The sequence below is a fragment of the Pogona vitticeps genome, chromosome 3, assembly GCF_051106095.1.
Source record: "Pogona vitticeps strain Pit_001003342236 chromosome 3, PviZW2.1, whole genome shotgun sequence".
In the NCBI taxonomy this organism is placed as follows: domain Eukaryota; kingdom Metazoa; phylum Chordata; class Lepidosauria; order Squamata; family Agamidae; genus Pogona; species Pogona vitticeps.
In genome coordinates this window covers 87,440,128-87,467,062 of record NC_135785.1, presented here as the reverse complement: position 1 = coordinate 87,467,062, position 26,935 = coordinate 87,440,128, and the positions used below count along the sequence as shown (strand labels likewise).

The 26,935-nt window shown below is 39.2% G+C and overlaps 1 protein-coding gene across 8 annotated transcripts in view; it reads left to right on the top strand.

The window, feature by feature from the left end:
• PCDH15 (protocadherin related 15) overlaps positions 1-26,935 on the top strand; it is a 979,840-nt gene that overhangs the window by 524,515 nt on the left and 428,390 nt on the right. For 6 of the 8 annotated variants that reach the window (XM_072995261.2, XM_072995259.2, XM_078391351.1 and 3 more), the window contains 2 exons: positions 26,100-26,114; positions 26,830-26,895. In XM_072995261.2, coding sequence (XP_072851362.2) covers positions 26,100-26,114; positions 26,830-26,895 — 81 coding nt within the window. The remainder of the gene's footprint in view (positions 1-26,099; positions 26,115-26,829; positions 26,896-26,935) is intronic. The other 2 variants (XM_072995260.2, XM_078391353.1) reach the window with 1 other exon arrangement.

Here is a 26,935-nt window from a genome sequence, read left to right as displayed (position 1 = left end):
CAATTCTGACTTGACAGCACAAAACTCTCTCTCTCTCATAGCCTATTGCTGGTGGAAATACAAGATATCCTTACATTTGCTGGTTTAAGCTCAGAAAACCTCAAAACAAGTGGAGAGGCACAAACTAATAGATGCATGTGTCTATCCACTGCCAGGGTGACTTACTGTAGTTTGTTAAACCAGAATCGAGTATAGACTCAGCAAAGTTACTTCACATGCAGAATACTATAACCACAACATACAAAAATCCTACCTTGCTCCCACCTTCCTAGAGAAAGGGTTGTGTTTTTCCCCAGTGCAGAATGATCCTGTCTTCCCAGGCAGTGACACATATACATGCTGTGTGTGGTGAAGCCTCATACTTTTCACATCCTTTGGCCTTTTTAGCAGAAATGCCATGTTTCTCTTACCCTAGAGGAAATCCCTGTCTACTCCAATATGCTGAGACACATGTTTTATTAAGTCCCTGATGAATAATGAATCCCTGAATGTCTATGAGAGGTGTGCCCTGCCTTTCCTGAATCACCTTTGAGGCTTCTGATGGGTGAACACTCACAGAATGTACATTCGGCCATATAGTCACCCCTTGTACGTCTGGCTTTGTATTTGTGAGTTATTCTTTGTGTTTGTATTTTATTCTTTGTGTTTGTATTGAGAAGGGCAAAAGCTCATTCATACTATGGCAGCTGCACATTAACTTAAGCACTTGTGATTAAAGGTATTTCCAAAAGTCAGAGAGAAGCGGAGCTATAGTGAATGCAGAGATGTCTGCTTATATCCCACTGGCTTATCATTCCAGAATAACATAACCCTCCAGGCTGTTCTACTGCAGCATGCTTGATACAAAATTCACAAGCACCTTTACTCTTGCCAGATTGGATTGTGCCCTGTATCTGATGGATTAGCTATGTGTCAGGCATTCTGCTTGTTAACTAGCTAGGGCAAGAAACTGAGAAGACGGGACACCACAACAAGGTAGTGTTTGGTAGTAATAATAATTAATTAGCAAGATTAGTGTGGTGAATTCAGGGCACAGAAGGACAGATGAAAAAAACTGCTTTCTAAGGTTACAGTCCAAATGCTGAAGCGTTTAGCAAAATACTTATAACTAGTATTATTTTAGGGGTAGGTAGTACAGTGGGGTCTTGACTTGAGAACTTAATCCGTATTGGAAGGCGGTTCTCAAGTCAAAAAGTTCTCAGGTCAAATCTGCATTTCCCATAGGAATGCATTGAAAACCATTTGATCCGTATCTGCTCTTTTCCGTCCATAGAAACTAATGGGAAGCTGCTATTCTTCCTTCGACCACTAGAGGGGGATATTTTGTTTCTTTTTTTCTTAGGTCAAGAAAGGTTTAGGGAAGGCAGGGGAAAGACAGTCCAGGCAGTACAGTACCAGGCAGTCCGAAGACTGTCTCCCAATCCACTCTCTAAACGCTGGGAGGAGTGAGGAAGCAGACAGGCACCCTTTTCACTGGCCAACAGTTAACTGAAAGTTCACATTTTGCACTTTCCCTGCCTCCCACGTGGTTTTTTTCAGTTCTTAACTCAAATCTAAGTATGTAAGTAAAGTCAATATTTTCCTATGAGAGCAGTTCTTAAGTCAAAATGTTCTTAACTCAAGCCGTTCTTAAGTCAAGACCCCACTGTAACAGAGATTTTTTCAAGAAACGATTCAAAATAGCTTTATAAATGTAGGTTTAGAGCAGCAATTCTCAACCTTTTTTTGGCCACAACCCTTTTAGGAGCTCTTCTCAGATTCCAGCCGAACCCCCCCCGTCAAAAAAGACTACAACACAAATTTGTTTCAGAATCTTCTCACGTTTTTCCATTACTGACCCCCCTTCAAATGTGCCAGAACCTCTCAGGGGGCCATATGGCCCTCATTGGGAATGGCTGGTTTAGAGAGTGATGAGGTACCCACTGTGATGTAATGGATAGAGTGACATACTAGGACACAGAAGGCCTGGGTTTGAATCCCTGCTCAGCCATGGAAACTCCTTGGGGATGTGGAACTGGTAAAACCAATCCTTAAATAATCCAATTACTTTGAAAAGTCTATTAGAGTACCTATAAATTGATTCCAATTTGAGAGCACATAAAAATAACAACAGAGAGTGATGGCCTACTGTCTACTTCCCTTACCCCGATCTTCATGCTGCTCCCATCAGTGCCTCCTTTATGTTGAGGGAGGCGCCCTCAGTAACTTCCTTCTGCGGAGCTTCTCCCCTAGTTCTGTTCTGTTGCATATCCCATATGACTTCTCAACCATCCCCTGGATTGCTCTTCCAACAGCATCTTTACCCAGAAGACAGAGTAAGACTGCCAACTGTAATTAGCCAGTTTTCATGTACTACCTTAAAAAAATAACATTCCCTTGAAGGTTAGTGAGTTCCAGTAGTCAGTTATTTTTAACACTGGTAGTGGTGATGTTTAATTTGTTCTATTCTACGCAAATCTTCTGGGTCTCCAAACCAGACCTTAGTTCACCGCAGACCTTTCCGAGCTTGGAAAAAAAGTTACTGAAGGGCAGAAGTACAATGAAAGAATGAATCAAAATGTGCTATTGATTGAGCCATTTACAGTATTCAGTTTACAGCAAAGTGTAAGTTATAATTAAAAAAAAAACCAATGAATTAAAATGTCAATTGTGATACATTATTTCCAAGTTGCTTGAGTAGAATTGTGCTGGAGAATGTGTGGGAATAATCCTTCCTCTTACATTAGAGCCCAAATCTGCAAGTCAGGAAAAGAAAAAAAGAAAATATTCATATATGTGTTTCTTGAACACAAGTTGTCATACGCAAACTTGTTTCAAAACCTAAGATAGCAATTGCCTATTGTGGAATAGAGTGCCACAGTTGATATATTTAAATAGCAATAACAGAAACTCTTTGATGTTTCTGCTGGCTCTTGGGAGCTGGCTGGAGATGCGGGAATTATGCATATTGGATCCTGAGCACTGTTCTCATACTATGTTCTCCATGCATGCAAATGCAGGACTGAAATATGTCCATTAATCTGAGTGACTAAGTACAGTGCTTTTAAAAATTTGACTCTTGCCCCTGTAATGTTTATGCATGTTTGTATACTGAATGTGAGCAGCAAAATGGCTGTTAATTCATTAATCTTTTCTTTAGATGGGCACAAGTTAAAAAAGAGCTTGCCATATTATTAATTCTTTTCCCAGAATGGCAGGGGAACATATTGGTAATGTACATGATATTAGCCCTGCATGTTACCTTTTTTTTCTTTTTGAAAAGATTTTTGGAAGGTTATATTTTAGCATAAATAGCACTCCCCCTCATGTGGGATATAATTTATAATAAGAGACCAAATAAAATAATAAAGTAGGAACAATGAAGGAAATCTCCACAATCAGAAAGGCAAAAAGATATAACAGTTTCCCTTGGCAAATACATAAATTGCAAAACATGTGATAGTTTTCAAATATAGTTCTTGTAACTTATCATAAAAATATGGCTTTATGGACTGTTGTAGCTGGTGTTGTGATGCCTAAGTGCTAATATCATTGGATTGTTATTATTATAGTATTCTGTACTTAGACAGACATTTGTAGCTAACCTAGGAAAGCAATTGTGAAAATTTAGCTTTTGAAGGAAGAAAATACAATCTCTCTCTCTCTCTCTCTCTCTCTCTCGCTCTCTCTCTTTCTCTCTCTCTCTCTCTCTCTGTGTGTGTGTGTGTGTGACATACAAAAGCAAACATTTTGTTATAGGTTAGAAGAAACATTTTGCTTTGCATTTTGATTTGACAAGACCCTCTCCATATCTATCTTTCTGCAGACAAAGTGTGTGCAGAAGTACGGAGTGGGCACGGATGTTTCTTCTAAATATGTTTGGAACACTGTGACTAGAAGCAATAAAGCAATTAAATAGCTCAGTTTGCCAATTCTGTCATGATAGATGAAGTATTTGTAACAGCCAGGTGCAGTTGCTGCAGCCCGCCCCACATACACATACAGATTGATGTGTACCGTTTATGTTGGCTGATGTAAAAAGTATGTAAATTAGCTTTGGAGTCTGTTTTCTTACATATATACCTGCTTCTCAGCTGCACATGATTGAAAAACTAGAAATTTCCTCTGAAGATGGAGAGATTATGATCTGCATCCCAGGCCTCAGAATGTCAGGAAAAATGCTTGACAGCCTACAGTATAGTCCAGCCTCTAGAAAATTCAGTTGCCTCTATATTCAACAAGTATAATTCTTATCATCATCAGGGAAGCAACCTTCCATTTGTAATTATCTCCATTGACCTCTGATTCTGTATGGATTGTGCTTTCAGGGTCAGTAATTTTTAAAATTACTATATTCCTTATTTGGCAGATTTCAAAGAGCTGCATTCCTGCCCCCATTTTAGAATTGTCACATGGCCCCTAAATGCATATGCTCCAAGCCATTAGAGAAAAGGCCTTTATGACTAAATATAATTGTGTGCCATCAAATCAAGTCTGACTTATGGCAACCTTTTTCAGGTTTTTCCAGCTAGAGTGCTCAAAAGTGGTTTGCTATTCCCTTTTCCTAGGGGCATCTTGGGACTTTTCAGCTTGTCCAAGTCTACACAGGTTGGCTCTTCTGTTGGATGGTACAGTGGGGAATTGAACTCCCAGCCTCTGACTCTACCAGTAGATAGTTAAACAACTGAGCTATCCAGCTGTATTGATACAGATCCTCACTGACTTGTCCTCATGAGCCAGGATAGAGAAATGGTACATGAATTGATGAGAACGGAGAGGAATTTCCTAGTGCATTTGGCTGAATTCTTACCAAGAAAGAAGTTCTGTAAAAACACTTTCAGTTTATGCCAAATTATCCTTCCTTCCTTCCTTCCTTCCTTCCTTCCTTCCTTCCTTCCTTCCTTCCTTCCTTCCTTCCTTCCTTCCTTCCTTCCTTCCTTCCTTCCTTCCTTCCTTCCTTCCTTTTTTGCAAAATTGACAATTCTGGTTAAAGCTTTATGGCATTCTTATCAAAATAATTGTGCTTTATCTGCACCACTGATGGGATGTTATAATAATAATAATCACAATGTGCCATGAAATCAATTCTGACTTATGGTGACCTTTTCCAGGTATAGAGTACACCAAAGTGATTTATCATTCTTTTTTTCTGGGCATGCTCTCTGGCTGTGTAGTTTGCCCAAGGTGATGCAGGCTGGCACTTTTCCTGAGAGGCGCAGTGAGGAATTGAACTCCTAACCTCTAGCTCTGCACCCCAATACAGTGGGGTCTTGACTTAAGAACGGCTCGAGTTAAGAACATTTTGACTTAAGAACCACTCTCTTAGGAAAATATTGACTTGACATAAGTACTTAGATTTGAGTTAAGAACTGAAAAAAAACCATGTGGGAGGCAGGGAAAGTGCAAAATTTGAACTTTCAGTTAACTGTTGGCCAGTGAAAAGGGTGCCTGTCTGCTTCCTCACTCCTCCCAGCGTTTAGAGAGTGGATTGGGAGTCTTCAGACTGCCTGGTACTGTACTGCCTGGACTGTATTTTCCCTGCCTTCCCTGAACCTTTCTTGACCTAAGAAAAAAAAAAGAAACAAAATATCCCCCTCTAGTGGTCGAAGGCGGAATAGCAGCTTCCCATTAGTTTCTATGGACGGAAAAGAGCAGATACGGATCAAATGGTTTTCAATACATTCCTATGGGAAATGCAGATTTGACCTGAGAACTTTTGACTTGAGAACCGCCTTCCAATACGGATTAAGTTCTCAAGTCAAGACCCCACTGTACTTAGCTCACTAATCTTTCATGTGTGAATTCTTCTGCTCCTCTCTGTTTCCATGGTGCTTCCCTTCCCACGTACCTTCCAGTGCACACCTATATTTGTAAGGATTGGCTATGTTTTTATGTTTCTTACTGCTTTTCATTTTGGATCTCTTTCTTGCCTGACCCAAGTGAATAATGTGGAGATTTAGGAGTCTGCAGAACTCTTACAGATGCTCTTTGGCAAAATATGATTTCCTCAAGGCTATCTGTTGTGTTTGAGAAGGCAGCATAGGAGGTGAGGCTGACTTGTGACTGGAGAATGAGGTGCCTTCCCTCCAGTGAAGAAGCCTCATGGCGTAATGGCTAAACTGCAGCACTTCTGCCAATCTTCTGTTCACATCCTTCTGAGGCCTGTAAATAGAGTGACCCAGCTTGCGGTAGAGAGCAATGTGTAGCCTGCATAATTAAATTGTGAACTGCCCAGAGAATTTTTTAAATATAAGCAGTATGCTTTGCTTTTTGCTTTGCAGTCAGTATTTTGGAATGAGGCCCCTATCCCAGTACACATGTTGCCCCTGACAGGAGGAATGTATTCCCATTCTTTATCAGCGACAAAGTGATACAGTACTCAGAAAGCTAGAAGGGTCATTGCTAAAGTGATATGAAGAGCAAATCCTTGCTCAGAAGCTCAGAAGGTTCTGTGCAATTGCTATCTGAAAAGGGAGGGGGACAAACAGAAGCAATAACAAAATGTTTGAAGATAGGCTATCCCCATCCCAGTGACACACAAGCACCCAGCTCTGCAAAGACAAAGGAGAACGGAAGAGGTGTAACTTGCAAGGGACCAGGAAGTTACATAAAACTTTGGCTTCTATCCCCTCCCCCAATACACATGTACAGAGGTATCTCTTTTTTAAAATATAAAAGGGAGATATAGAAGGAAATGGAAGGAAGTGCAACTTGCCAGTGAAAGTATGTGGGATTACAAGAGGTGATACACTTCTGAAAGGTATGTCATTGGCAAATGCCATAAAAGTATTAAATTGGCAGATATTTTCTATACCTGAAGTCATACCAGCTCTATTTTAAGAGTCAGGGAGGAAGGAGCCAGAAAGCAGGCTAGGAAAAGACTGGAGCAGATTACAATACATTGAAAATAGAAAAAGCCCAATACCAGGTAAATAAGGGAAAATAAAACAAGGAGCAAGAAAGAGGAATTATACACTAAAAAACTCATCAGAAAAAAGCCATAAAGATTGGGAGAGGAAAGGTCATTGTGGAATGATGAATGTAACTTTTTTTTTTAAATGATGATTGTATTACTAGCGCCTTAAAATTACAATCCTATCTCCTAAAGCAAGTCTCAGTGAAGTCTGACATAGGCAATGAACAAGCATGGCTAGACTCATAGGAGGATTTCTGTAGCAATACAGCAAGATTCAGATCCTTCGCAAGGTAATAACAGGACCAAGGCAAGATGGGGCAACTGTACAGATCCCAGGCACATAATCTCATGCATGTGAATTTGAGCATGACAGATGATGCATGGAGGATAGACTGTAAAAAAGCAAAATGTGTGACAACATTACTAATGGGAGGGCATGCTTGTGAAAAGTATCAGGCTTAGCTTTCAAACTTCCAGCTTTCTAGAGTCCAGTTAACATTAGCAACACTTAATTTGTGCCTTATAACAGTAGAAGGATTTTTTAAAAAATCAGTGAAAAAATATTTAATGTTAGTACAAACCTGCTGGGATTTTGAAATTGCAGTACTTATAGTTCTCTCATTAGAGTCCTTAATTTATCTTAATTAATGATATCCCTTTTCCAAATCATTCTGAACTTAATAGCAAATACATTTAGTTGATGTGGGTGTTCTAAAATTCAGATTTTGAATCCTTGTTAAGAAAACACATTGATACTCTAACTCTAAAAATATGGAATAAATTAAAGAAAAAGAAGAGTTTTATGAGTGAGAATGAAGGGCTTTGGGATAGTCACTAATTAGTATCAGATAAAATATTTTTAAACACACTGTATTAGAAGATATCTGCATTGGTTACAATGCAACATTTACTTCTGAACTCTGAATAAAGTGATTTTTTAGATGTGGGAAGTGTTTGTACAAATAATAAATTATCTCAGGTAAAAGGGAGTTTGAATCCAACAAATAGAATTATTTTCATAGGGTGTTTGTTTGTTTGTTTGTTTGTTTTAAGGCTGTATTCTGGGCCCTTCCTTCCCCTCCCTTTAAAATATTTAAGGTACTGCCCAGGTGCAAATTCCCCTCTGTCATATAATTCTCTGGGTGGTATGTCATTGTTGTTTAGTCGTTTAGTCGTGTCCGACTCTTCGTGACCCCATGGACCAGAGCACGCCAGGCCCTCCTATCTTCCACTGCCTCCTGGAGTTGTGTCAGATTCATGCTGGTAGCTTCAATGATACTCTCCAATCATCTCATCCTCTGTCGTCCCCTCCTCCTGCCTTCACACTTTCCCAACATCAGGGTCTTTTACAGGGAGTCTTCTCTTCTCATCAGATGGCCAAAGTATTGGAGCCTCAGCTTCAGGATCTGTCCTTCCAGTGAGCACTCAGGGTTGATTTCCTTTAGAATTCATAGGTTTGTTCTCCTTGCAATCCAGGGGACTCTCAAGAGCCTCCTCCAGCACCACAATTCCAAGGCATCAATTCTTCGGTGGTCAGCTTTCTTTATGGTCCAGCTCTCACTTCCATACATCACTTCAGGAAAAACCATAGCTTTGACTATTCGGAATTTTGTTGGCAAGGTGATGTCTCTGCTTTTTAAGATGCTGTCAAGGTTTGTCATCGCTTTCCTCCCAAGAAGCAGGCGTCTTATAATTTTGTGGCTGCTGTCTCCATCTGCAGTGATTATGGAGCCCAAGAAGGTAAAATCTGTCACTGCCTCCATATCTTCCCCTTCTATTTGCCAGGACGTGATGGGGCCAGTGGCCATTATCTTAGTTTTTTTGATGTTGAGTTTAAGACCGTTTTTGCACCCTCCTCTTTCACCCTGATTACAAGGTTCTTTAGTTCCTCCTCACTTTCTGCCATCAGAGTGGTATCATCTGCATATTGGAGGTTGTTGATATTTCTTCCGGCAATCTTAATTCTGGCTTGGGATTCCTCCAGTCCAGCCTTCCGTATGATGTATTCTGCATATAAATTAAATAAGCCGGGGGACAATATACAGCCTTGTCGTACTCCTTTCCCAATTTTGAACCAATCAGTTGTTCCATATCCAGTTCTAACTGTTGCTTCCTGTCCCACATATAGGTGTCTCAGGAGATGGATAAGGTGGTCAGGCATGCCCGTTTCTTTAAGAACTTGCCATAGTTTGCAGTGGTCCACACAGTCAAAGGCTTTTGCATAATCAATGAAGCAGAAGTAGATGTTTTTCTGGAACTCTCTGGCTTTCTCCATAATCCAGCGTATGTTAGCAATTTGGTCTCGAGTTCCTCTGCCCCTTCGAATCCCGCTTGTACTTCTGGGAGTTCTCGGTCCACATATTGATGAAGCCTACCTTGTAGGATTTTGAGCATAACCTTGCTAGCATGTGAAATGAGTGCAATTGTGCGGTAGTTGGAGCATTCATCTTTTAAGATTTTAAATAGTTCATCTGGAATGCCATCACCTCCACTGGCCTTGTTGTTAGCCAGGCTTTCTAAGGCCCACTTGACTTCACTCTCCAGGATGTCTGACTAGGTCAGCAACTACATTGTCTGGGTTGTCCGGGATATCCAAATCTTTCTGATATAATTCCTCTGTGTATGTACTTGGGTAATATGTACTTGGAAACAAACTCCTTTTAAATGATCTTAGACTTGTCAGTGTTGCCGGATTTTGGAAGTTATAAATTAGAGTGGAGTAAGAATGACTTATCAGACTCCCTAATAAGTACCAGGACACAAGTTCAACTTAAGTCTGAACAAGAGAGAGTCTGGGTCTATTGAGTCTGGAGATTCAAGTGAGAAATTGAATTGCTATGTGATTGTTCCTGATGCTTCTAACTTCAGAATTCATATATAGCTTGACTAATACCTGATACCAGCTCTTAATTGTAAATTTCAAACTGAGTATTTTTCACTCTGTTTTTTGTTGTTGTTGCTTTTACCACCTTAGGCAAGCCTGAATAGCAGCTCAAAGGTTCTGTAAATAAAGCAATACCAAAAGTAGTTGTGTCTTGTTTTTGTTTTATTTTGGCCCAAGAGTTTTCCTTCTTACATATCCTGGGATTTTAACTTTGACTTCTTCCCCTCACAAAACTTTATGCCCCCACACAGTTGATCATGCACATTCAGAGGCCTTTCAGAACAATGTTCAGTGCTGTGCAAGAAGCTGTAGTCAGCTGTCACACTTACCTGAGGTCTGTTATATGCCCAGACGACTGTTACAATGCATGTTGCCTTTAGTTAATCCCTTTCATTTACAATCTTTCGGTATTATATAAACATACCTTTTTTTTATGTTTTGAATGAATGGATGTATCCAAAGTGTACAAATTCTGTTTTCTGACATGCTCATTATTCATATTTAGATGTGGAAGGTATTATGAAAAATATGCTGTGCCTCAAAAATTTAGCGTATAAGAATTTTACCCCTGCAGTTTTGCTCCCCATCCCTGTTGTGAACAGTAGCCATGCACTTAAATTGAAGAAACTTAACATTTTATTCATGGTTTCCATTGGCAAAGAGCTAATTCTACTTATGGAAGCCCGGGTTCCTTACATATTTGTGTATATATTTTCTTCCTGCCAGTGTCTCCCTTCTGATATTGATGATATGCAGTAGTTTGCCACAGCATAGAGTTCCTCAGTATATACCCTGCTGCTTATTTATCTATTTGTTTTGCTCCAACATGATGTGCCACCAATACATATTAAAGACATGGAAAATAGAAATTGTTATCTATTTATGGCATCACTTTTACGAAATGGTATGAAATTACATTTTTTAAAAACCACGTTTATTAAGAATTTTCCTTTCATTACCCAATGATAAAATACAACAAGTCTTAGGGAGGCAATGATTTACTGACCTTTTGCCACCCTGTATTAAGTATGTAATGTTTTTTGCCCTTGGCACTGCGCTTGTTAAAAAACTGCTTTTTAAAAACAGAAGTGCTGCTTGAGAACCCACAGTATTTCATTCAGGCCGTCTCAGAGAATGAACTTCAGTTTGTTAATGCTGTCAAAACAAGAAGCCGTGCTTCACTTTAGTTTCCTTTATTTGGTCTTTTAGCATTTATCAAGCCAAGGGCTCACCCTTTGCTTTATTAAAAACAAAAGGCAAAATTGTTGTCAGAGCCGACAATTTGCATTGAGCCAGCTTTTTGTAAGAACCTTTTATTCGGTGCCATCTAGTCTTCTGAATCTTTGAACTACAGTTTTCTGAGCGCTGGTTAATTGACCACCTAATTTACAGTCTGAATGCTTGCCCAGAAACCAAGTGTAGTTTACAAGTATACTACAAGTGCACTAGATGAATACAGTCTAAGGTTCACTGTCATTCCTTCCAGGGACTTTACAATTGGATCTCTCTGCAGGAAGAGCTAGAAATAGACTGAAAGCCCTTCTTATGCTATTTTCAATACAGATGAATTATACTACAATTCAGCTAATGTAAAGGACTATGGCAAGCTTACCCTAATTTGCACAGCTGTAGTTCTGAATTCATTTGTGCAGGAAATGAAAGAGGGCAATTTCCCTTTAACATTGGGTTGCTTAGAAACTCAAATGACTTAGATATCCGAGTTTGCAGCCCTTTATTTAGAATTTGTACCGATGCTTAGCACTCTAGAAAAGTCTTTTTATAACAAATGGTGAACTGTTTAATTTACATAAACCTATGTAAGCTTGGCTAACAACAAGGCCAGTGGAGGTGATGGCATTCCAGTGGAACTATTTAAAATCTTAAAAGATGACGCTGTTAAGGTGCTATACTCAATATACCAGCAAGTTTGGAAAACTCAACAGTGGCCAGAGAACTGGAAAAGATCAGTCTCCATCCCAATCCCACAGAAGGGCAGTGCCAAAGAATGCTCCAACTACCGTACAATTGCACTCATTTCACACGCCAGCAAGGTTATGCTCAAAATCCTCCAAGGCAGGCTTCAGCAGTATGTGGACCGAGAACTCCCAGAAGTACAAGCTGGATTTCGAAGGGGCAGAGGAACCAGAGACCAAATTGCTGACATGCGCTGGATTGTGGAGAAAGCCAGAGAGTTCCAGAAAGATATCTAGTTCTGCTTCATTGACTATGCAAAAGCCTTTGACTGTGTGGACCACAGCAAGTCCTTAAAGAAATGGGAGTGCCTCACCACCTTATCTGTCTCCTGAGAAACTTATACGTAGGACAGGAAGCAACAGTTAGAATTTGATATGGAACATCTGATTGGTTCAAAATTGGGAAAGGAGTATGACAAGGCTGTATATTGTCCCCCTGCTTATTCAACTTATGTGCAGAATACATCATGCGAAAGGCTGGACTGGAGGAATCCCAAGCCAGAATCAAGATTGCCGGAAGAAATATCAACAACCTCCAATATGCAGATGATACCACTCTGATGGCAGAAAGTGAGGAGGAATTAAGGAAGCTTGTAATGAGGGTGAAAGAGGAGAGTGCAAAAAAACGGTCTGAAGGTCAACATCAAAAAAACTAAGATCATGGCCACTGGTCCGATCAACTCCTGGCAAATAGAAGGGGAAGAGATAGAGGAGTGACAGATTTTACTTTCTTGGGCTCCATGATCACTGCAGATGGAGACAGCCGCCACGAAATTAAAAGACGCCTACTTCTTGGGAGGAAAGCGATGACAAATCTTGACAGCATTTTGAAAAGCAGAGACATCACCTTGCCAACAAAAGTCCGAATAGTCAAAGCTATGGTTTTCCCTGTAGTGATGTATGGAAGTGAGAGCTGGACCATAAAGAAGGCTGACCTCCGAAAAATTGATGCTTTTGAATTGTGGTGCTGGAGGAGGCTCTTGAGAGTCCCCTGGATTGCAAGGAGAACAAACCTATGAATTCTAAAGGAAATCAACCCTGAATGCTCACTGGAAGGACAGATCCTGAAGCTGAGGCTCCAATACTTTGGCCATCTCATGAGAAGAGAAAAGATCCTGATGTTAGGAAACTGTGAAGGGAAGAGGAGAAGGGGACGACCGAGGATGAGATGGTTGGACAGTGTCATTGAAGCAACCAGAATGAATTTGACACAACTCTGGGAGACAGTGGAAGATAGGAGGGCCTGGTGTGCTCTGGTCCATGGGGTCACAAAGAGTCGGACATGACTAAACGACAACGATGTAAGTTGACATTAGAAATTATGTAGTCCAGAAAAAAAAAGTTTCTATGTTTCGGAAGAATTTATTCATTTGTTTTATTTATTTATCTTATTTATATCCTGCTTATCTGGTCAGTCATGACCACACTAGGTGGCTTATAACGTGAATAAAATACACATAAAATACATAGATAAATATAAAATTATTACATAGTGAACAATAAACAAAATCCAACAAAACGGAAAACAAACAGATGAAAAGGAGAGGGAAGGAAAACTTCAGGAATTAACTGGAGGGAAGGCCTGCCGAAATATCCATGTTTTTAATTGATTTTTGAAAATACCCAGCGAGGGAGCCGCACGAATCTCCGGAGGTAGGTTGTTCCAGAGGCGAGGAGCCACCGCCGAGAAGGCCCGGTTTCTTGTTTTTTCATTCCGGGCCTCCCTCGGCGTCAGGCTCCTCAGTCTCACCTCCTGACTCGATTGAGTGATACGGGTAGTTCTTGGTGGGAGTAGGCGTTCCACCAAGTATCGAGGTCCTAAACCGTTTAGGGCTTTGTACGTAAGCATCAACACTTTGAAGTCGATGCGGAACCGAATGAGCAGCCAGTGCAATGTGGCCAGAGTGGGTGAGAAGTGTTGGAATTTTTTCACTGCACTAAGGAGTCTGGCCACTGCATTCTGCACCACCTGTAGTTTCCGCAGCAGCCTCAAAGGCAGCCCCACGTAGAGCGCATTACAGTAGTCTAATCTTGAGATTACGAGCACAAGCACCAAGGTAGTGAGCGCCCCAACATCGAGATAGGACCACAGCTGGGCTATCTGCCAAAGTTGAAAGAAGACAGTACGGACCACCGACACCACCTGAGTTTCCATAATGAGCGCCGGGTCCAGATTGATCCCCAAGCTGCAGACCCCATCCTTGGTGGCAAGAGTCACCCCCCCCAAAAGAGAGGGAGTTTCCCAGGCCCCCAACTGTGGGGGCGCCCACCCTCAGTACCTCCGTCTTGTCCGGGTTCAGCCTCAGCCCGTTTTCCTGCATCCATTGCAGTACAGTCCCCAGGCAGCACTGAAGGGACAGAACAGCATCTTCTGCGGTTGGTGAAAAGGAGATGTAGAGCTGAGTGTCATCAGCATACTGATGGCACGATGCTCCACACCCCCTGATGACTGCACCCAGTGGCCTCATATAGATGTTAAACAGCATTGGGGCCTCATATAGATGTTAAACAGCATTGGGGCCAAAACACTCTTCCCAAGCTGTACTCTCTGGGGGCGGTCCCCCAAGAAGGAACGGAGCCAGGCCAGTCCCAGGCCACCAAACATTTGAACACAACATTGATTCATGATTATGTGCCATGGGTTCAATAGTGGCATGACTTTTATCAAGCTAGCTAACTGCATTTCAAAGGTAATAATGCAATGACCTAAAGTACTCTGAATAAAATTTCTAATAGTGGTGACTGGAAACAATAGGGCCTTTTCAGAGTCTTGAGACAGCCTCTTTTGAAACAAATTGATTGTCCAATTGTTTGTTTATACAGTGGTGCCTCGCTAGACGATTGCCTCGTGGGACGAAAAACCCACAAGTCGATCACTATGGTGCCTCACAAGACTTTTTTTTTTTTTTAGACCGATGCTTCGCAAGACTTTTTTGGGGGGACCGATGCTTCACAAAACTTTTTTTTTTGAGACCGATGCGTAGGGAACCTCGCAAGACGATTTTTTCACAAGATGACAATTTTCGCTGAATGAATTAAAATCATCTGGCGAGGCATCACTGTACATTTGGCACAGGGAGGACCTGAAACGCATTTGGTTCTCTTCTGTTGCAAAATTGTCTTGTTTTTATATTGGTATGGAATTTTTATCATTATTCAGTGGTGGCTAATTGGACAGATCAATGAGTTGGAGTGCTGGGTCCAAAGTACTGTTTCACTGTGCCTCATGGGAGTAGAGCCAGTCTGTGTGTTGTTGGGCAAGCTGTAAAGTCCCAGAAGGCCATCAAAAGCGAATTCTGAGTGCTTTACACCTACAAGAGCGTGGCAAGGCATGTTGTAAGTCACAGATGACTTGATGACACATAATTATTATCTAGCAAATATCTTGCTGATTTATATGGGGCAAGATAATAAAAAAATAATCTAAGCTACTTTATAGGACAAAGGAATAGCTTCAGGAAAATGTGGAGGTTTGGGTCAAAATTTGCATGTGGAAATATCATAACCACATACTATTCCTTCCTTGCCCCCCCCCCATTAAAGTTGGTCCAGAGCTTTAAAAAAACAAGATATTTCTCCCCATCACACCATTCCCCCTAATCTGAAGTGAAAGATTCTGGTGTGGGAGAAAATATAGGGTCATTCCAAAGAGCTCTACACAAGGAAAGAAAGGACAATAATTTAGTAAATGAGAGTTATATTACTGGTGAAAGAAATGGGTCACAGAAATACCAATTGCAAGTAACAGCAAATTGCTCTGGTAATTTGGAGAGCAGTTTTCAGCCCCCTCTTTTCCCTACCGTTAGGTGGCCTGTGATCAGAGCAGGAGGGAGATTTGTGGAATGAAGCCCCCTTGCATGGACCACCAGCCACATCCTCAGATATGCAAGGAAAAATGCTCTAAATTATATTTTACTGTACTTGCAGATATGATTCTCAGGTTTAATGCTTAGAACTGGGGAGAGGACTCTCACCTTCTCAAAAAGTTAGGAAGAAAGACACTTAGAAGAGAAGATCTTAGACATCTCTAGTGAAGAGATACTTCACACAAATGATTTACAAGCTGGAGAAAATTATGCAGTTCTGTGTTTTGATAACTTTTATATCTTCATCAAAGGCATAATGGGTGAAGTCGATCAAAGGCTGCACGAGTTCAAAAGATCCCTCAAACATTTCACTTCCTAAATTCTGATAAAGTGCTGGCTCTTACTTTATGCAGTTTTTACAGGTCTCAGTGAACCATTTCAACATTACCCATTTAGGGATTCTTCTCCCCACCAATTTATACCTGGTCAGCTAATAATATATGTGTACTAGTTGTTCACTGATACTCCTGCCTGGTATTAGAAAAATGTTGCAATAATATTGTTTCTACCTCCATTAAGATAATCCATTACATGTTTTCCCGGTAGTATGGTGCATTTAGTGGGAGCCCCTACACAGCTGGGGGAAATGAAAGACTGGTGATATGGAAGGGGTGATGATGATCATAAATATTTCATAAGGAACTGCAGTTTCTCCTCCCAATGAGGTGCTGACTCCAAGGGGAGCTAGTGTGATTCGGCCATCTGGAAAAAGGAAAATAAGGAAGCATTGTTGCTAAAATGTTTGTGCTATTGTATGCTGAGGTTGACCAGGTGCGATGGTTACTGCGGGGGGCACCTCTGGGAAGGGAATAAGGACATGGGAAGAGAATTCACTTCCTCACTTCTCCTTCTGATGAAATCTTTTGGGAATACTTCCTGTAGAAGCATTTCTGGGAAGAAATCAACAAAATGGCAGTTGATTCTAATGAGATGAAGGAGAATATCTTTCCTGAACAAATATATATATATATATATATAATTCTGATAGGCCTGTTTGTCAGGAACCAGTTTAAAAGTTAGCTAAGAGTCAGCTGATTACGGCCTAAATGATTGGATTGCCCCCGAAGGTGAAGCTGATTTCCCCTCTGAAAATGTATCTGAGAAGACGACATGGTCTCAGAAATCCTGAGAGAATATTTATCATTATATGGCAAAACATCCCCCTTTCTGGTGGACTGCCACTCCATTACTTTCTTGAAAGCAAAGCTGCTGTTTTTTCCACTTTTTAGACCACCTGTCTCTTCAGTCTGTTTTTGTTACCTTTCTCTCCAAGTATCTCCTTCCACCACTCATGAAGGTACATTTTTTTTATTTCACAAAGGTTCTGCTGGCTAGCCTGTACCATGCATGGCCAGTCTTATAACTAAGTGGTGTTTTTGTCTCTTTTGAAGCGCATTTTCTGAGAATGAAAATTTCAGCCCCTGCAACCTGGATTCTTTTCAAATGAAAACAAAGTGGGTAGAACCAATCATTGTCTTTTAAGATAAACAAGATTGGTCATTTCAATTTATGTGATCTGTTTTAAAGCTGGGGACAGCTAGGGTTGCCCATGTCTGAACCAGGGGGTGGGTGGGTTAAAAAGAGTTTCACTTTTTAGATAAATCATAACTTGAAAACCCTTTGCCCAAACTTCCCCAAATGTGCCATATTGCAACAGAATACTGTCTGCTACAAGTGTGCCAAATTTGATGTTTATCTGAAGCCCAGTTTAGATATTATAAAATTTTGTTTGGGCTGCTTCCATTTTTAGAATTGCCTTTTAGAATGTTGATTTGCTCTGCCAGCGTAAGATCATAAAAAAGGAATCTTGAAGAAAAACAATGCATTGGTCATTGATGCATTGTATTTGAAAACTATATGCCTTCATATTGATATAAGTTACTTGTCGTGCATATTTATTCATTTTTTAAAAGTCATCTACCTATCATATTAAAATATCTGACCTTCAAGCCTGTTTTCAATTAAATCCAATGCATTTTCCCTATTCTTATAGGATTCTCATGAAACTGTTTCCACAAATGTCAAACCATTTTTTCTTTTTACCTGCGAGACTGTGGAGACAAAAAAAGTTTTCCATTTTCTTATATAATGAAAAAAAAAGTCCTTGATGAGACGGAACACTTTTTGGGTTTTAACAGATAGATGTAATAGTGGAGAAAAGTGTGTCTCACAACTTTAATAGCAGCAGAAGAGAAATCTCAGTAGAGATTACTACAGGACTTTTTCTTTCCCTTCCAGTTACAAAGATGATATTGCTTTAATTGAGTAGGTTTGGTCCTGTGAGATCTCTAATACCTACACTTGGAATGAAAATGCCTATGCTTCCATAGTGCCTCTGGTCATCCTATCTGACTCCTTTGGCTGCATCACAAAGGGTGTAGTTCCAAGTGTGGTCAATAGGAGCAGACATGAGTCATCGTCAAGTCCAGGGCTGATACCTGTCTATTTCTATGAACTGTGTTCCTATCAGCCAGTAAATTGTAACATGTATGGAACAACATGAAGCTTTATCCATCAGTATCGGAAAAGAATTAACAAAGGAAGAACAATAAACCAGTTTTCATATGTTATGCTTTTCATTTGTGTCTTGTTATGTGTGTTTAAGACCATTGATCACCACGGTGACATGTATGTCTTCCTTAAACGTACAAGAAGTTCAAGGACCTTATATGTCTATGTTCTCCAGAAGAAAATATGTTCTGCCTTTCTTGCAGTTACCTCTGTTCTCAACAGGAATATATGGCATTATAGCTCAATTGAAGGTAGGGATATACAAAGTTGACCCAAGAGTGGCCTATTCAAAGTAGGGATATAAATCCTTGCTTATTTGTTCTCACATCCAAAAATGAGACATGGCAAATAATTTTTTTCATCTGAAAGACATCAAAGTATGGAAGCAAGTTGGTTTTAACAAGAATTTGCACATTCACAGCCGTGATATTTTTCACAGTTGCAGAAAACAGCAAGAGGGGTTATTCTTGTTGCTGTTTGCATGGACATCTTGTAAGTTGAGATGATTAATGGGACATCTGTATCTTTTTGACCCAATCAGTCTTTTTTCACCTGCTCTATGCAAGTGTAGCTCCATAAAGGAGAAGGTACTTGTTTTTGCAAAGAGGCCTTTTGTGCAAAACAAGGCAATTGTGCTGAGAGAAATGCTTATTGTCTTTTGTGCAGGAGGCAAAAACTCTCATTTGGGATACCTTGGGAAAATATTTCTAAAAGAAAGAGAAAAGTAATACATAATAGGATCTCTCCACACCTCATGGGGCAGTGGTTAAACTGCTGTACTGCAGCCAAAACTATGCTCACGACCCAGGGTTCAATCCCAGGTAGCCGGCTCAAGGTTCACTCAGCCTTCTATCCTTCCGAGGTCAGCTCGCTGGGGGTGGGGGTGGCAGTGTGTAGCCTGCATAATTAATTGTAAACTGCCCAGAGAGTGCTTTAAGCACTATGGGGCGGTATATAAGCAGCATGCTTTATTTTTTTTTTTGTTCCCTCTAAACTGTGTGTGTGTGTGTGTGTGTGTGTGTGTGTGTGTGTGTGTGTGTGCACGTGTGTGTGTGCAGTGCTGCCTCAATCTCGCACAACCAGATCAATGTTGCTATCGATTTCCTTCCAGTTGCAGGTAGAAACCCATGTGCAAGCGAAGGATCCCGTGCAGCATCAGCAGAAATTAGAGGGAAAACTGTTTCACTCCTAATTTAGGGAACCTTGATTCTTAATAAACTGTGACTGACTGTTTGGTTTCCAAAGAAATTCTCTTTCGTGAGGCTAAAAGGCTATAGGTTATGGTGTGACGGGCCAATCTGCCAGCACATTTCATGGCTTCCAATATGAGAGAACTCTGTAACTATCATTATGCTGATTGTACAGCTGTCTTCAAGGCAACCAAATAATAATCAGATGGATACTGTTGTTCCTAAGATGGTTATTCTTAGATGGTTCTGTAAATGATTCAGCATAGTTTAAGACAGTGATAGTGATGGTATGTCAGGCAGGGGGACAAAAAGGTCTGCTTGGTAACTTTGAGGCCCCCGCCTTTCATCAGATCCTTAAAGTGAATAAGTCAAAGATTATTTCAAAATTGGTTTTCTTGTTCAAATATAAATCCAAGTGTGCAGTTATACATACAGTATTTCCTTTTTAGATATATTTTCTGTGCAAAAAGATTTGCATTGTTTTACAACTTTCATCATGCTTTTTTTAATACTTGTATCCTCAAAACAGCTAATAAAGCAACTAATGTATCATTATAAACAATTCAACAAATTATGAACTGTAAGCTGTAAACAACTAGCCATGTTCTTATGTTTTAGTCTTCCATCGAGTTGAGCGAAGAGTTAAATGGTTCTGGAATGCCAATCTCATATCTAGAAATTATTCCTTTAAAAGTTTTTTCCCCAATTTTTTTAAATGTTTGCCTTGTGCTCCATAAGGTCTAAGGCTTTGTTGCAGTCTCTAAAGCATAGACTGATCTTCTTCTGAAATTCACTAATGCACTCCAGTAACCAGGAGATATTTATGTTATGATCTTGAGTGCCTCTTCCTTTTTGGAATCCTGCTTGAATATCAGACATTTATCACTCCATAGAAGATAAAAGCCTTTGTTATAACACCCTGAACATCACTTTGCTTGCAAGTGAAATTAAAGGAATGGTTCTATAATTACTGTATTCCTTGGCCTCTTGTTTTTGGCCATTGTTTCCCATATTTGTTGGCATATTCCTGTTGGAATTTTGACAGATTCAGTATCTGTGGTTTGAAATAGTTCTCTTGATATTACTTCTACCCCTGGTGATTTATTTATTTCCATTGCTTTCAGAGCAGCTTTCATTTCACTTTCTAGAACTTCATGTTCTTTATCATTGGATTCCTCTTCAAAGGACTCTGTCTTCCTTTTATCTCTTCTGTATAGGTCCTCAGTGTATTTTTTTCCACCTTCTCTTTATTTCATCCTGGTCAGATACTGTGCTTCTCTGTTGGTTATTCTGCATTCCTAATCTAGGCTTAAATTTCCCTTCAATTTCTTGGATCTTCTGGAAAGTATCTCTTGCTTCCCCCCCTTTTGTTTTTCTCCTCTATTTCTTTGTACTGGTCATTATATTAGTTATTTTTGTCTCTATATGACAGTTGCTGAAAAACTGAATTCAAGGTTTATTTCTATCAGTTTTTATTTTGCTTCTTGTCTGTCCTTTAGAACTTTAAATGCTTCTTCCATCATCTATTTAGTTTTTTTCTTTTGTTTTTACAGGAATTGTCTTTTTGTGTTGTTTTCTAATACTACTGTATATCTGGTTTCAGTCCATAGTTCTTCTGGTTCATAATCAAGTTAGTTAAGTAATGCAAATCTGTTCCTTATGCAGAATTTCAATTCATCAGAAATGTTGTTTAAATTAAAATTTGGCACTACAGTTTTTCAGTGTTTATTTTCAGCTTTATTCTAAGGTTGGATATTAACTATTCATGGCTAGCATTACAATCTTCTCCTTCGAGATATGGTTTTGGAATGGCTTCAATCAATAACACATGATCTGGAATGGGAAACTCAAGATCTGGAACGGCTTCATAGATCAGACGCCAAGCATGAGAAGATGCTCCCAAGGGACATTATTGTTAGCTTTGCCAATTTTTATAAAAAGGAGCAATTTATGAAGGCAGCCAGAGAAAAAACTGGCCAATTGGCTCATAAAGGTCCCTCAATACAGGTGTATCAAGAACTGTCCCCCCAAACTGTTGGTTGGAGATGCAACTTGAAAATAGTTACTGTGATCTTAAGAAAGAATAATATCAAATGCAACTGGGGGTACCCAGTTTATATGAAAGTCTGGTGTAATGGGAAACTTTTTAAAGTCACATCGTGGAACAGGGGTTACAACTGCTTCAAGACTGGGGGTTAGATGAAGACCAGCCATTGCCACAGGATTTGGAGACACTGGGCAAAAAGGAAAAGAAGAAGAGGGAACAGACGGCCATTACACTCAAAGGAGGACATCAAGAGGTATAAGTAGCAGTGGGAGACTTGTCAATGTACGACCTCCTTGGAACATTGAAGTTTTTGATTTGTGGAAAGCTGGAGATGCTTCAAGCAAATAAATAAACTCTTTATTTCCTTTTCTTCTTTTTCCTTCCCCCGTCCCCCCCCCCCCCGCAAACATACATATATACAAATGTATGTTTAATTATAATAAGAAAAAGATCTATTCAGGGGAAAATTAAATATTAAGTTTGGGAATTTAATTAAGTATTTAGGAGTATATATACCAAAGAATCTATCTAAGAGTAGAATATTTCAGGAGACTGAAATGTGAAATGAAGAATAAGTTAAAAGATTACAGGAGAATCATATTATCATGGTTTGGCAGAATAGCCACGATTAAAATGAAGATTTTACCCAAGATTAATTTTTTTTATTTAAGATGCTACCAATAGAATTGGCAATCTATGATTAGTAAGTTCTGTAATAGAGATAAAAAGGCAAGAATTAACAAGAAGAGATTTCATAAGGCTCAGTAGGTAGGAGGGATGGGACTTCCTAATTTAAAGAATTATTGTGTTGCCAATCAGTTAAAACACATCAGAGATATTATTGCACATCCTAATAAAGTGATATGGTGGGGTTTGGAGTCAATTGAGCTAGATCTAAATTTTGAGAATATTATTTTTGACCCATACAATAAAAATAGAGGTAAAATAATTGGTAATCCTTTCCTGAAAAATATGTTATTAATTTGGAATAAGTACAAGAATATACTTAATCCACTAATATCAACATTATGTCCAGTGACTGAACTGGAAACTTTTCCTAGGCATCTGAAAAATCTGGAGAGTGCATTAAGAGGACAGCAAGTAATCAGGCTGAAGGACTGGGTAGAAAGGATGGGGAGTAAAGAGCAAATAAAAAAACATATTGGGACGGGAGAAATGGTTGTGGCTCAGTTCAATGCAGTGAGAGAGCTGGACAAAAGATTGGTTGAGGAAAAATGGTAAATATAGGGACGTTACAAGGAGGAAATGTTATTACAAAAGGAAAATCTAGCAGAAAATAAAGCATTGAAAGGTATGATTAGCAAAAGTTGTAAAATGTTAATTGAAGCAGAAGATCAACAGGATCCTCTGAGAGTATTATGGGAACATGATATGAGGGAAGGGATAAACACTGAGAGATGGAAGAAAATATGGGATGTAAGAACAGTGAAATCCATGTCTAAGAATTAAAGATAATTTTTATAAGATTGTTTGGCTATGGTATCTAACTCCAGTGAAACTGAATAAAATAAATAAAAATTACTCTACATTGTGCTGGAGGGGATGACCGAAAACTGGCACATATTTTCATACGTGGTGGGAATGTGAGAGTGTGATGAAATTTGGCAAATGGTGTTTGGAGAAATCAAAGAAATAACCAAACGAAATGTAGACATATGTCCTAAAATAGTACTTTTATCAATATTTGATAAGATGGAATATAATTGTGCATATATATAGAATTAACTTCTAATTTAGTCACAGTTGCTAGATTAATTATACCCAAGTATTGGAAAATAAAACATAATTTTCAATTAAGTGAATGATATACAGAGGTATGGAATATATCTATTAATTACAAGTTAATGTGTAATATTAAAATATTGAAAGGAGTATTCTTTTAAGGAGTGCTTAAAAGGCATACTTTTGCAGAAATTTGGGGAGATTTTATTGATTAATACAGGGGAGGGGAAGAGCACCATTGCAAGAAACATTACAATTTTGGAAGGGGAAGGGGAATCCTTGAAATAAAGGAAAAGGTCTAGTTCTCCATTGGTCCTGGTGGGGGGAAGCACTTGGTTTCAGTTTTGTTTGTTTATAATTATTATGTTTTATATGCTTATTTGTTTGTTATTCTGTTTGTTGTCCTTTTGTTTATTTACAATATGTTTTCATTTAATAAAATAAAGATTCCTCAATCTGCTCCTGGTCTTGTTTGGGCAGAAATAATGCTTTCTCCAGTTCCTGCTTCTAATTACATAGTGTATTTGCTTTCTACATTGACCATGTGGTAATTATCACGTATACAGCCATCTGTTCTGTTGCTTGAAGCATATATTTGCAATAAATACATGATTGTAGGATTCGCAGAACTCTATGAGTGTTTGCACTGAACATGGATAGCCCAGTTATATTGTAAGCCCTCCTTGGCCATTGAACTCTATGAGTGATCTCAGTAAATCAAAGTTGTTAGCCCACACCCAGGGATGACTTGTGGAAAGATGAGTAGGTGCGTCTCCCCAACAAAATTTGTTTCTCTAATTCATGAGCCACCATGGCCCTCACTTGTTTCAAGGAAAAGAAGATAAAATAGCTCCATACACGGCCTTCTCTGGTCTTTATCAAAGAGATGAGATGCAGATTTGAAAAAATAAAGGACAGAAATAAAGAAAAAGAAATGCTGTTTAAAGAGAAAGAGGCAAAAGGAGATTTTTTTTTCGCCCCACACAGATGGCATTACTAGTGGAATGTGTCAGTTATGCTTTTCAAATAGCTATATTTCTCTCATTCCTAATGTTTGTTCAACATGAGCAAAACATATATTTCAGTGTTCGGTGACTTGTAAAATTTCATTCAGAGGCACGTTTTTCCAACATGCAATATATCTTGAATGGAGCCTAGGTCTACCCATCAGATTTACAGATATAACAATTTTTCTTAAGGCTCTTTGGGAAACACAGGCACATGAATTCTCCAATGTATGACAATAGAAACTGTGACATGCAAATGATATAAGTGTAAAACATGGACTGAATTGTTTCAATGTATAAGTAGCATTGTGGAGAGAAATGTAAAATGCTTTTAGTGGTGCAGAGAGACAGTTTCACTTAGCATATGCATTTTAATTACAAGGATTCCTGCTGTCTGCCATTCTTCGTTTATATTGATTTTAGCACGGTGCCTTCTGCCTGAGGATATTTCCTAGCTAGTTTAAATTCAATATTCCCTAATCATTACTCTGTGGTTCTCTCTTTGCTCTCTTTATACTATCTTGTTATTTGAGAGTTTTGACTCGGAGCTAATAGACAGATGGATGAAAACAGAATCTTATTAATAAACCAGATTTAATGTCAGTTATACATACAAGCCCATAGTCGATAATCTAGTTGTGTCCACTAAATAATTTTTGAAAAATTTAAATAATTGACGTAGCATTAACCAATTTGGGTGATGTTTCTAACCTTCTCTTGATATTTTAAATGTAGACACACTCTTTCCTTGAAACACTTGTGACTTAGAGCTTGGCTGAATGACCAAATTGGAGCAGGCTGGATTAAGCTAAACAGGGCCATATACGATTGTATAGAGGTGTGGTATACCATTTGATGTGATCCTTGCATCCACATGTAAGGATCAGGTGGTTTTGGGTCAGGAAATACCACACCTCAAGCAACCTCATTTATCCAAACTCCATTTAAAGAGGAAGGAAGGAATCCCCCTCCTTGTCCCAACCTGTCTTTTCTACTTCCAGAAGGAAGTTTTAATTTTTTTCCCATAAAAGACATAATGCATCAATGCTGCCCTACAAGGCTTTTAAAAAAGCATAGCCTTTGCTTCTTCTCTCTCTCCATCCATGGAGGAGCAGAGGAAGTCTTCAATTCCCCAATATCATTAAATGGCTTAAACTGTCTATTTGAGCCACTTAACAAAATTGGGAAATTGAAATCAGTCTGCTTAAGCCGTTCACTTTGGTTTGATCCCAATGATCACACGTGCTGAAAATGTATGACAACTGAGGATTCCATCCATATCTAAAAACAATAGTCCCTGACAGGAAGCCAGAGAAATATAGGTAGCAACACATCAGGGATGGGCTGGTTTGGGATGACACTTATGTTGTGTGGTCACCAAGGAAAAGGGGCAAACCAGCCTGTCCCCAGGGTAGACCAACTAATGAGACAAACAGCCATTTAGGCACCGCCCCCCCCCCAGGAGTGCAGTCCTATACTGGACCCCCCCCCCAAACTCAGCGGGACTAATTTCTGATAAAATATGTAAAGGCTGTCATTGCTAGAGAAGCAATTTAGATTTTCCTTCTTTTCTGAATTTTGCATGTACTTTTATGAATATCAGATCATAGATCGTTCTCTCCATTCCAAAGAGTTGCAGGTACCCTAGTGCTTGTCTGCAAAGCCTTAATCTGAACCAAATTCACTCACTCCAGTGAGTGGGAAACATATACCTGTGGGATGACTTTGTGCATGCACACAAGCACTTACTGAATTCGAGTGAATGAACATTTGATTCAGTCAGTCTGTGGACAGAGCCTGTTCAGAATATTACTCATGGCAATTACAAAAGCTTCTCTGGACTAAATACTCACCTATCTCAGACTTCGTCATTTGTACTGCTTTATATGTCTTTAAAACTTTCTGAATGAAAGACAGAAATCTTACTTATTTTCTTTCATTATTCTGCTCTGCTTCCATTGATGACTCTTAACTTCCTTCCAGATTGGCAGTATGAGGGTAAGAAGGCAAACTGTGACTTCCTGAAAATTGCTTCTCTGTTGTTGTTTTTTTCCCCATTTTTACTCTGTTTAGAACTTATTGAAATTCTGTTCACTCTCACTAATTAGAGATTTGTGTTGCAATTAAATTTCAATTATGTTTGTTTCTGTTGTGAAGTTTTAATTACGATTTATTCCTTTTAATCATTCTTTTATGTTGTTATTTTGGGTTGAATTATCATCACATTATCTCTGTCCTGAAGGAGTTCTTTTCCATAGTGGTCTCTGTGGATCTCTGTTTAGTGTAAGATAGGATTAAAGAGTAGCAAGTGAATTGTATTGTATTGTGATGTGGCAAAGACTTAGTATTTGTGCATATGGCATAAACCTATGAAATATAGTAAGCAAATCTTAGTAAACCAATACATATTAAGAGCATGATGTTCAAAACATGTTGCTGATGGAAACAGCTAGTAGAGCCTATGCTAAGGCCTCCCTAAGGGAAATTCTTTTGTCACAGAGATGTTACATCATGAAATCTGGTTATGTACTTCGGAAACAGAGAGTACCTACTGCCGATTTTATACCAAAGTTTTGTTCACCATACTCTTTAAACATGACCGTATGAAAAAAAGATATTCGTGAATATATTTATTGTTGATTGCAGTCAAGGTAGTAACTGTCACTGCAAACAAATGTTGACTTTGAAGTAACTTGTATTTTCATATTTATAGACTGCAAGTTGGCCAGAGCAGGGCCTCCAGCAACAATAGTTCCAATTGATGAAGAAAGTCGGAACGGTGAGTATGCAGTCACATGCTAATAAAACTCTTCCGTTTA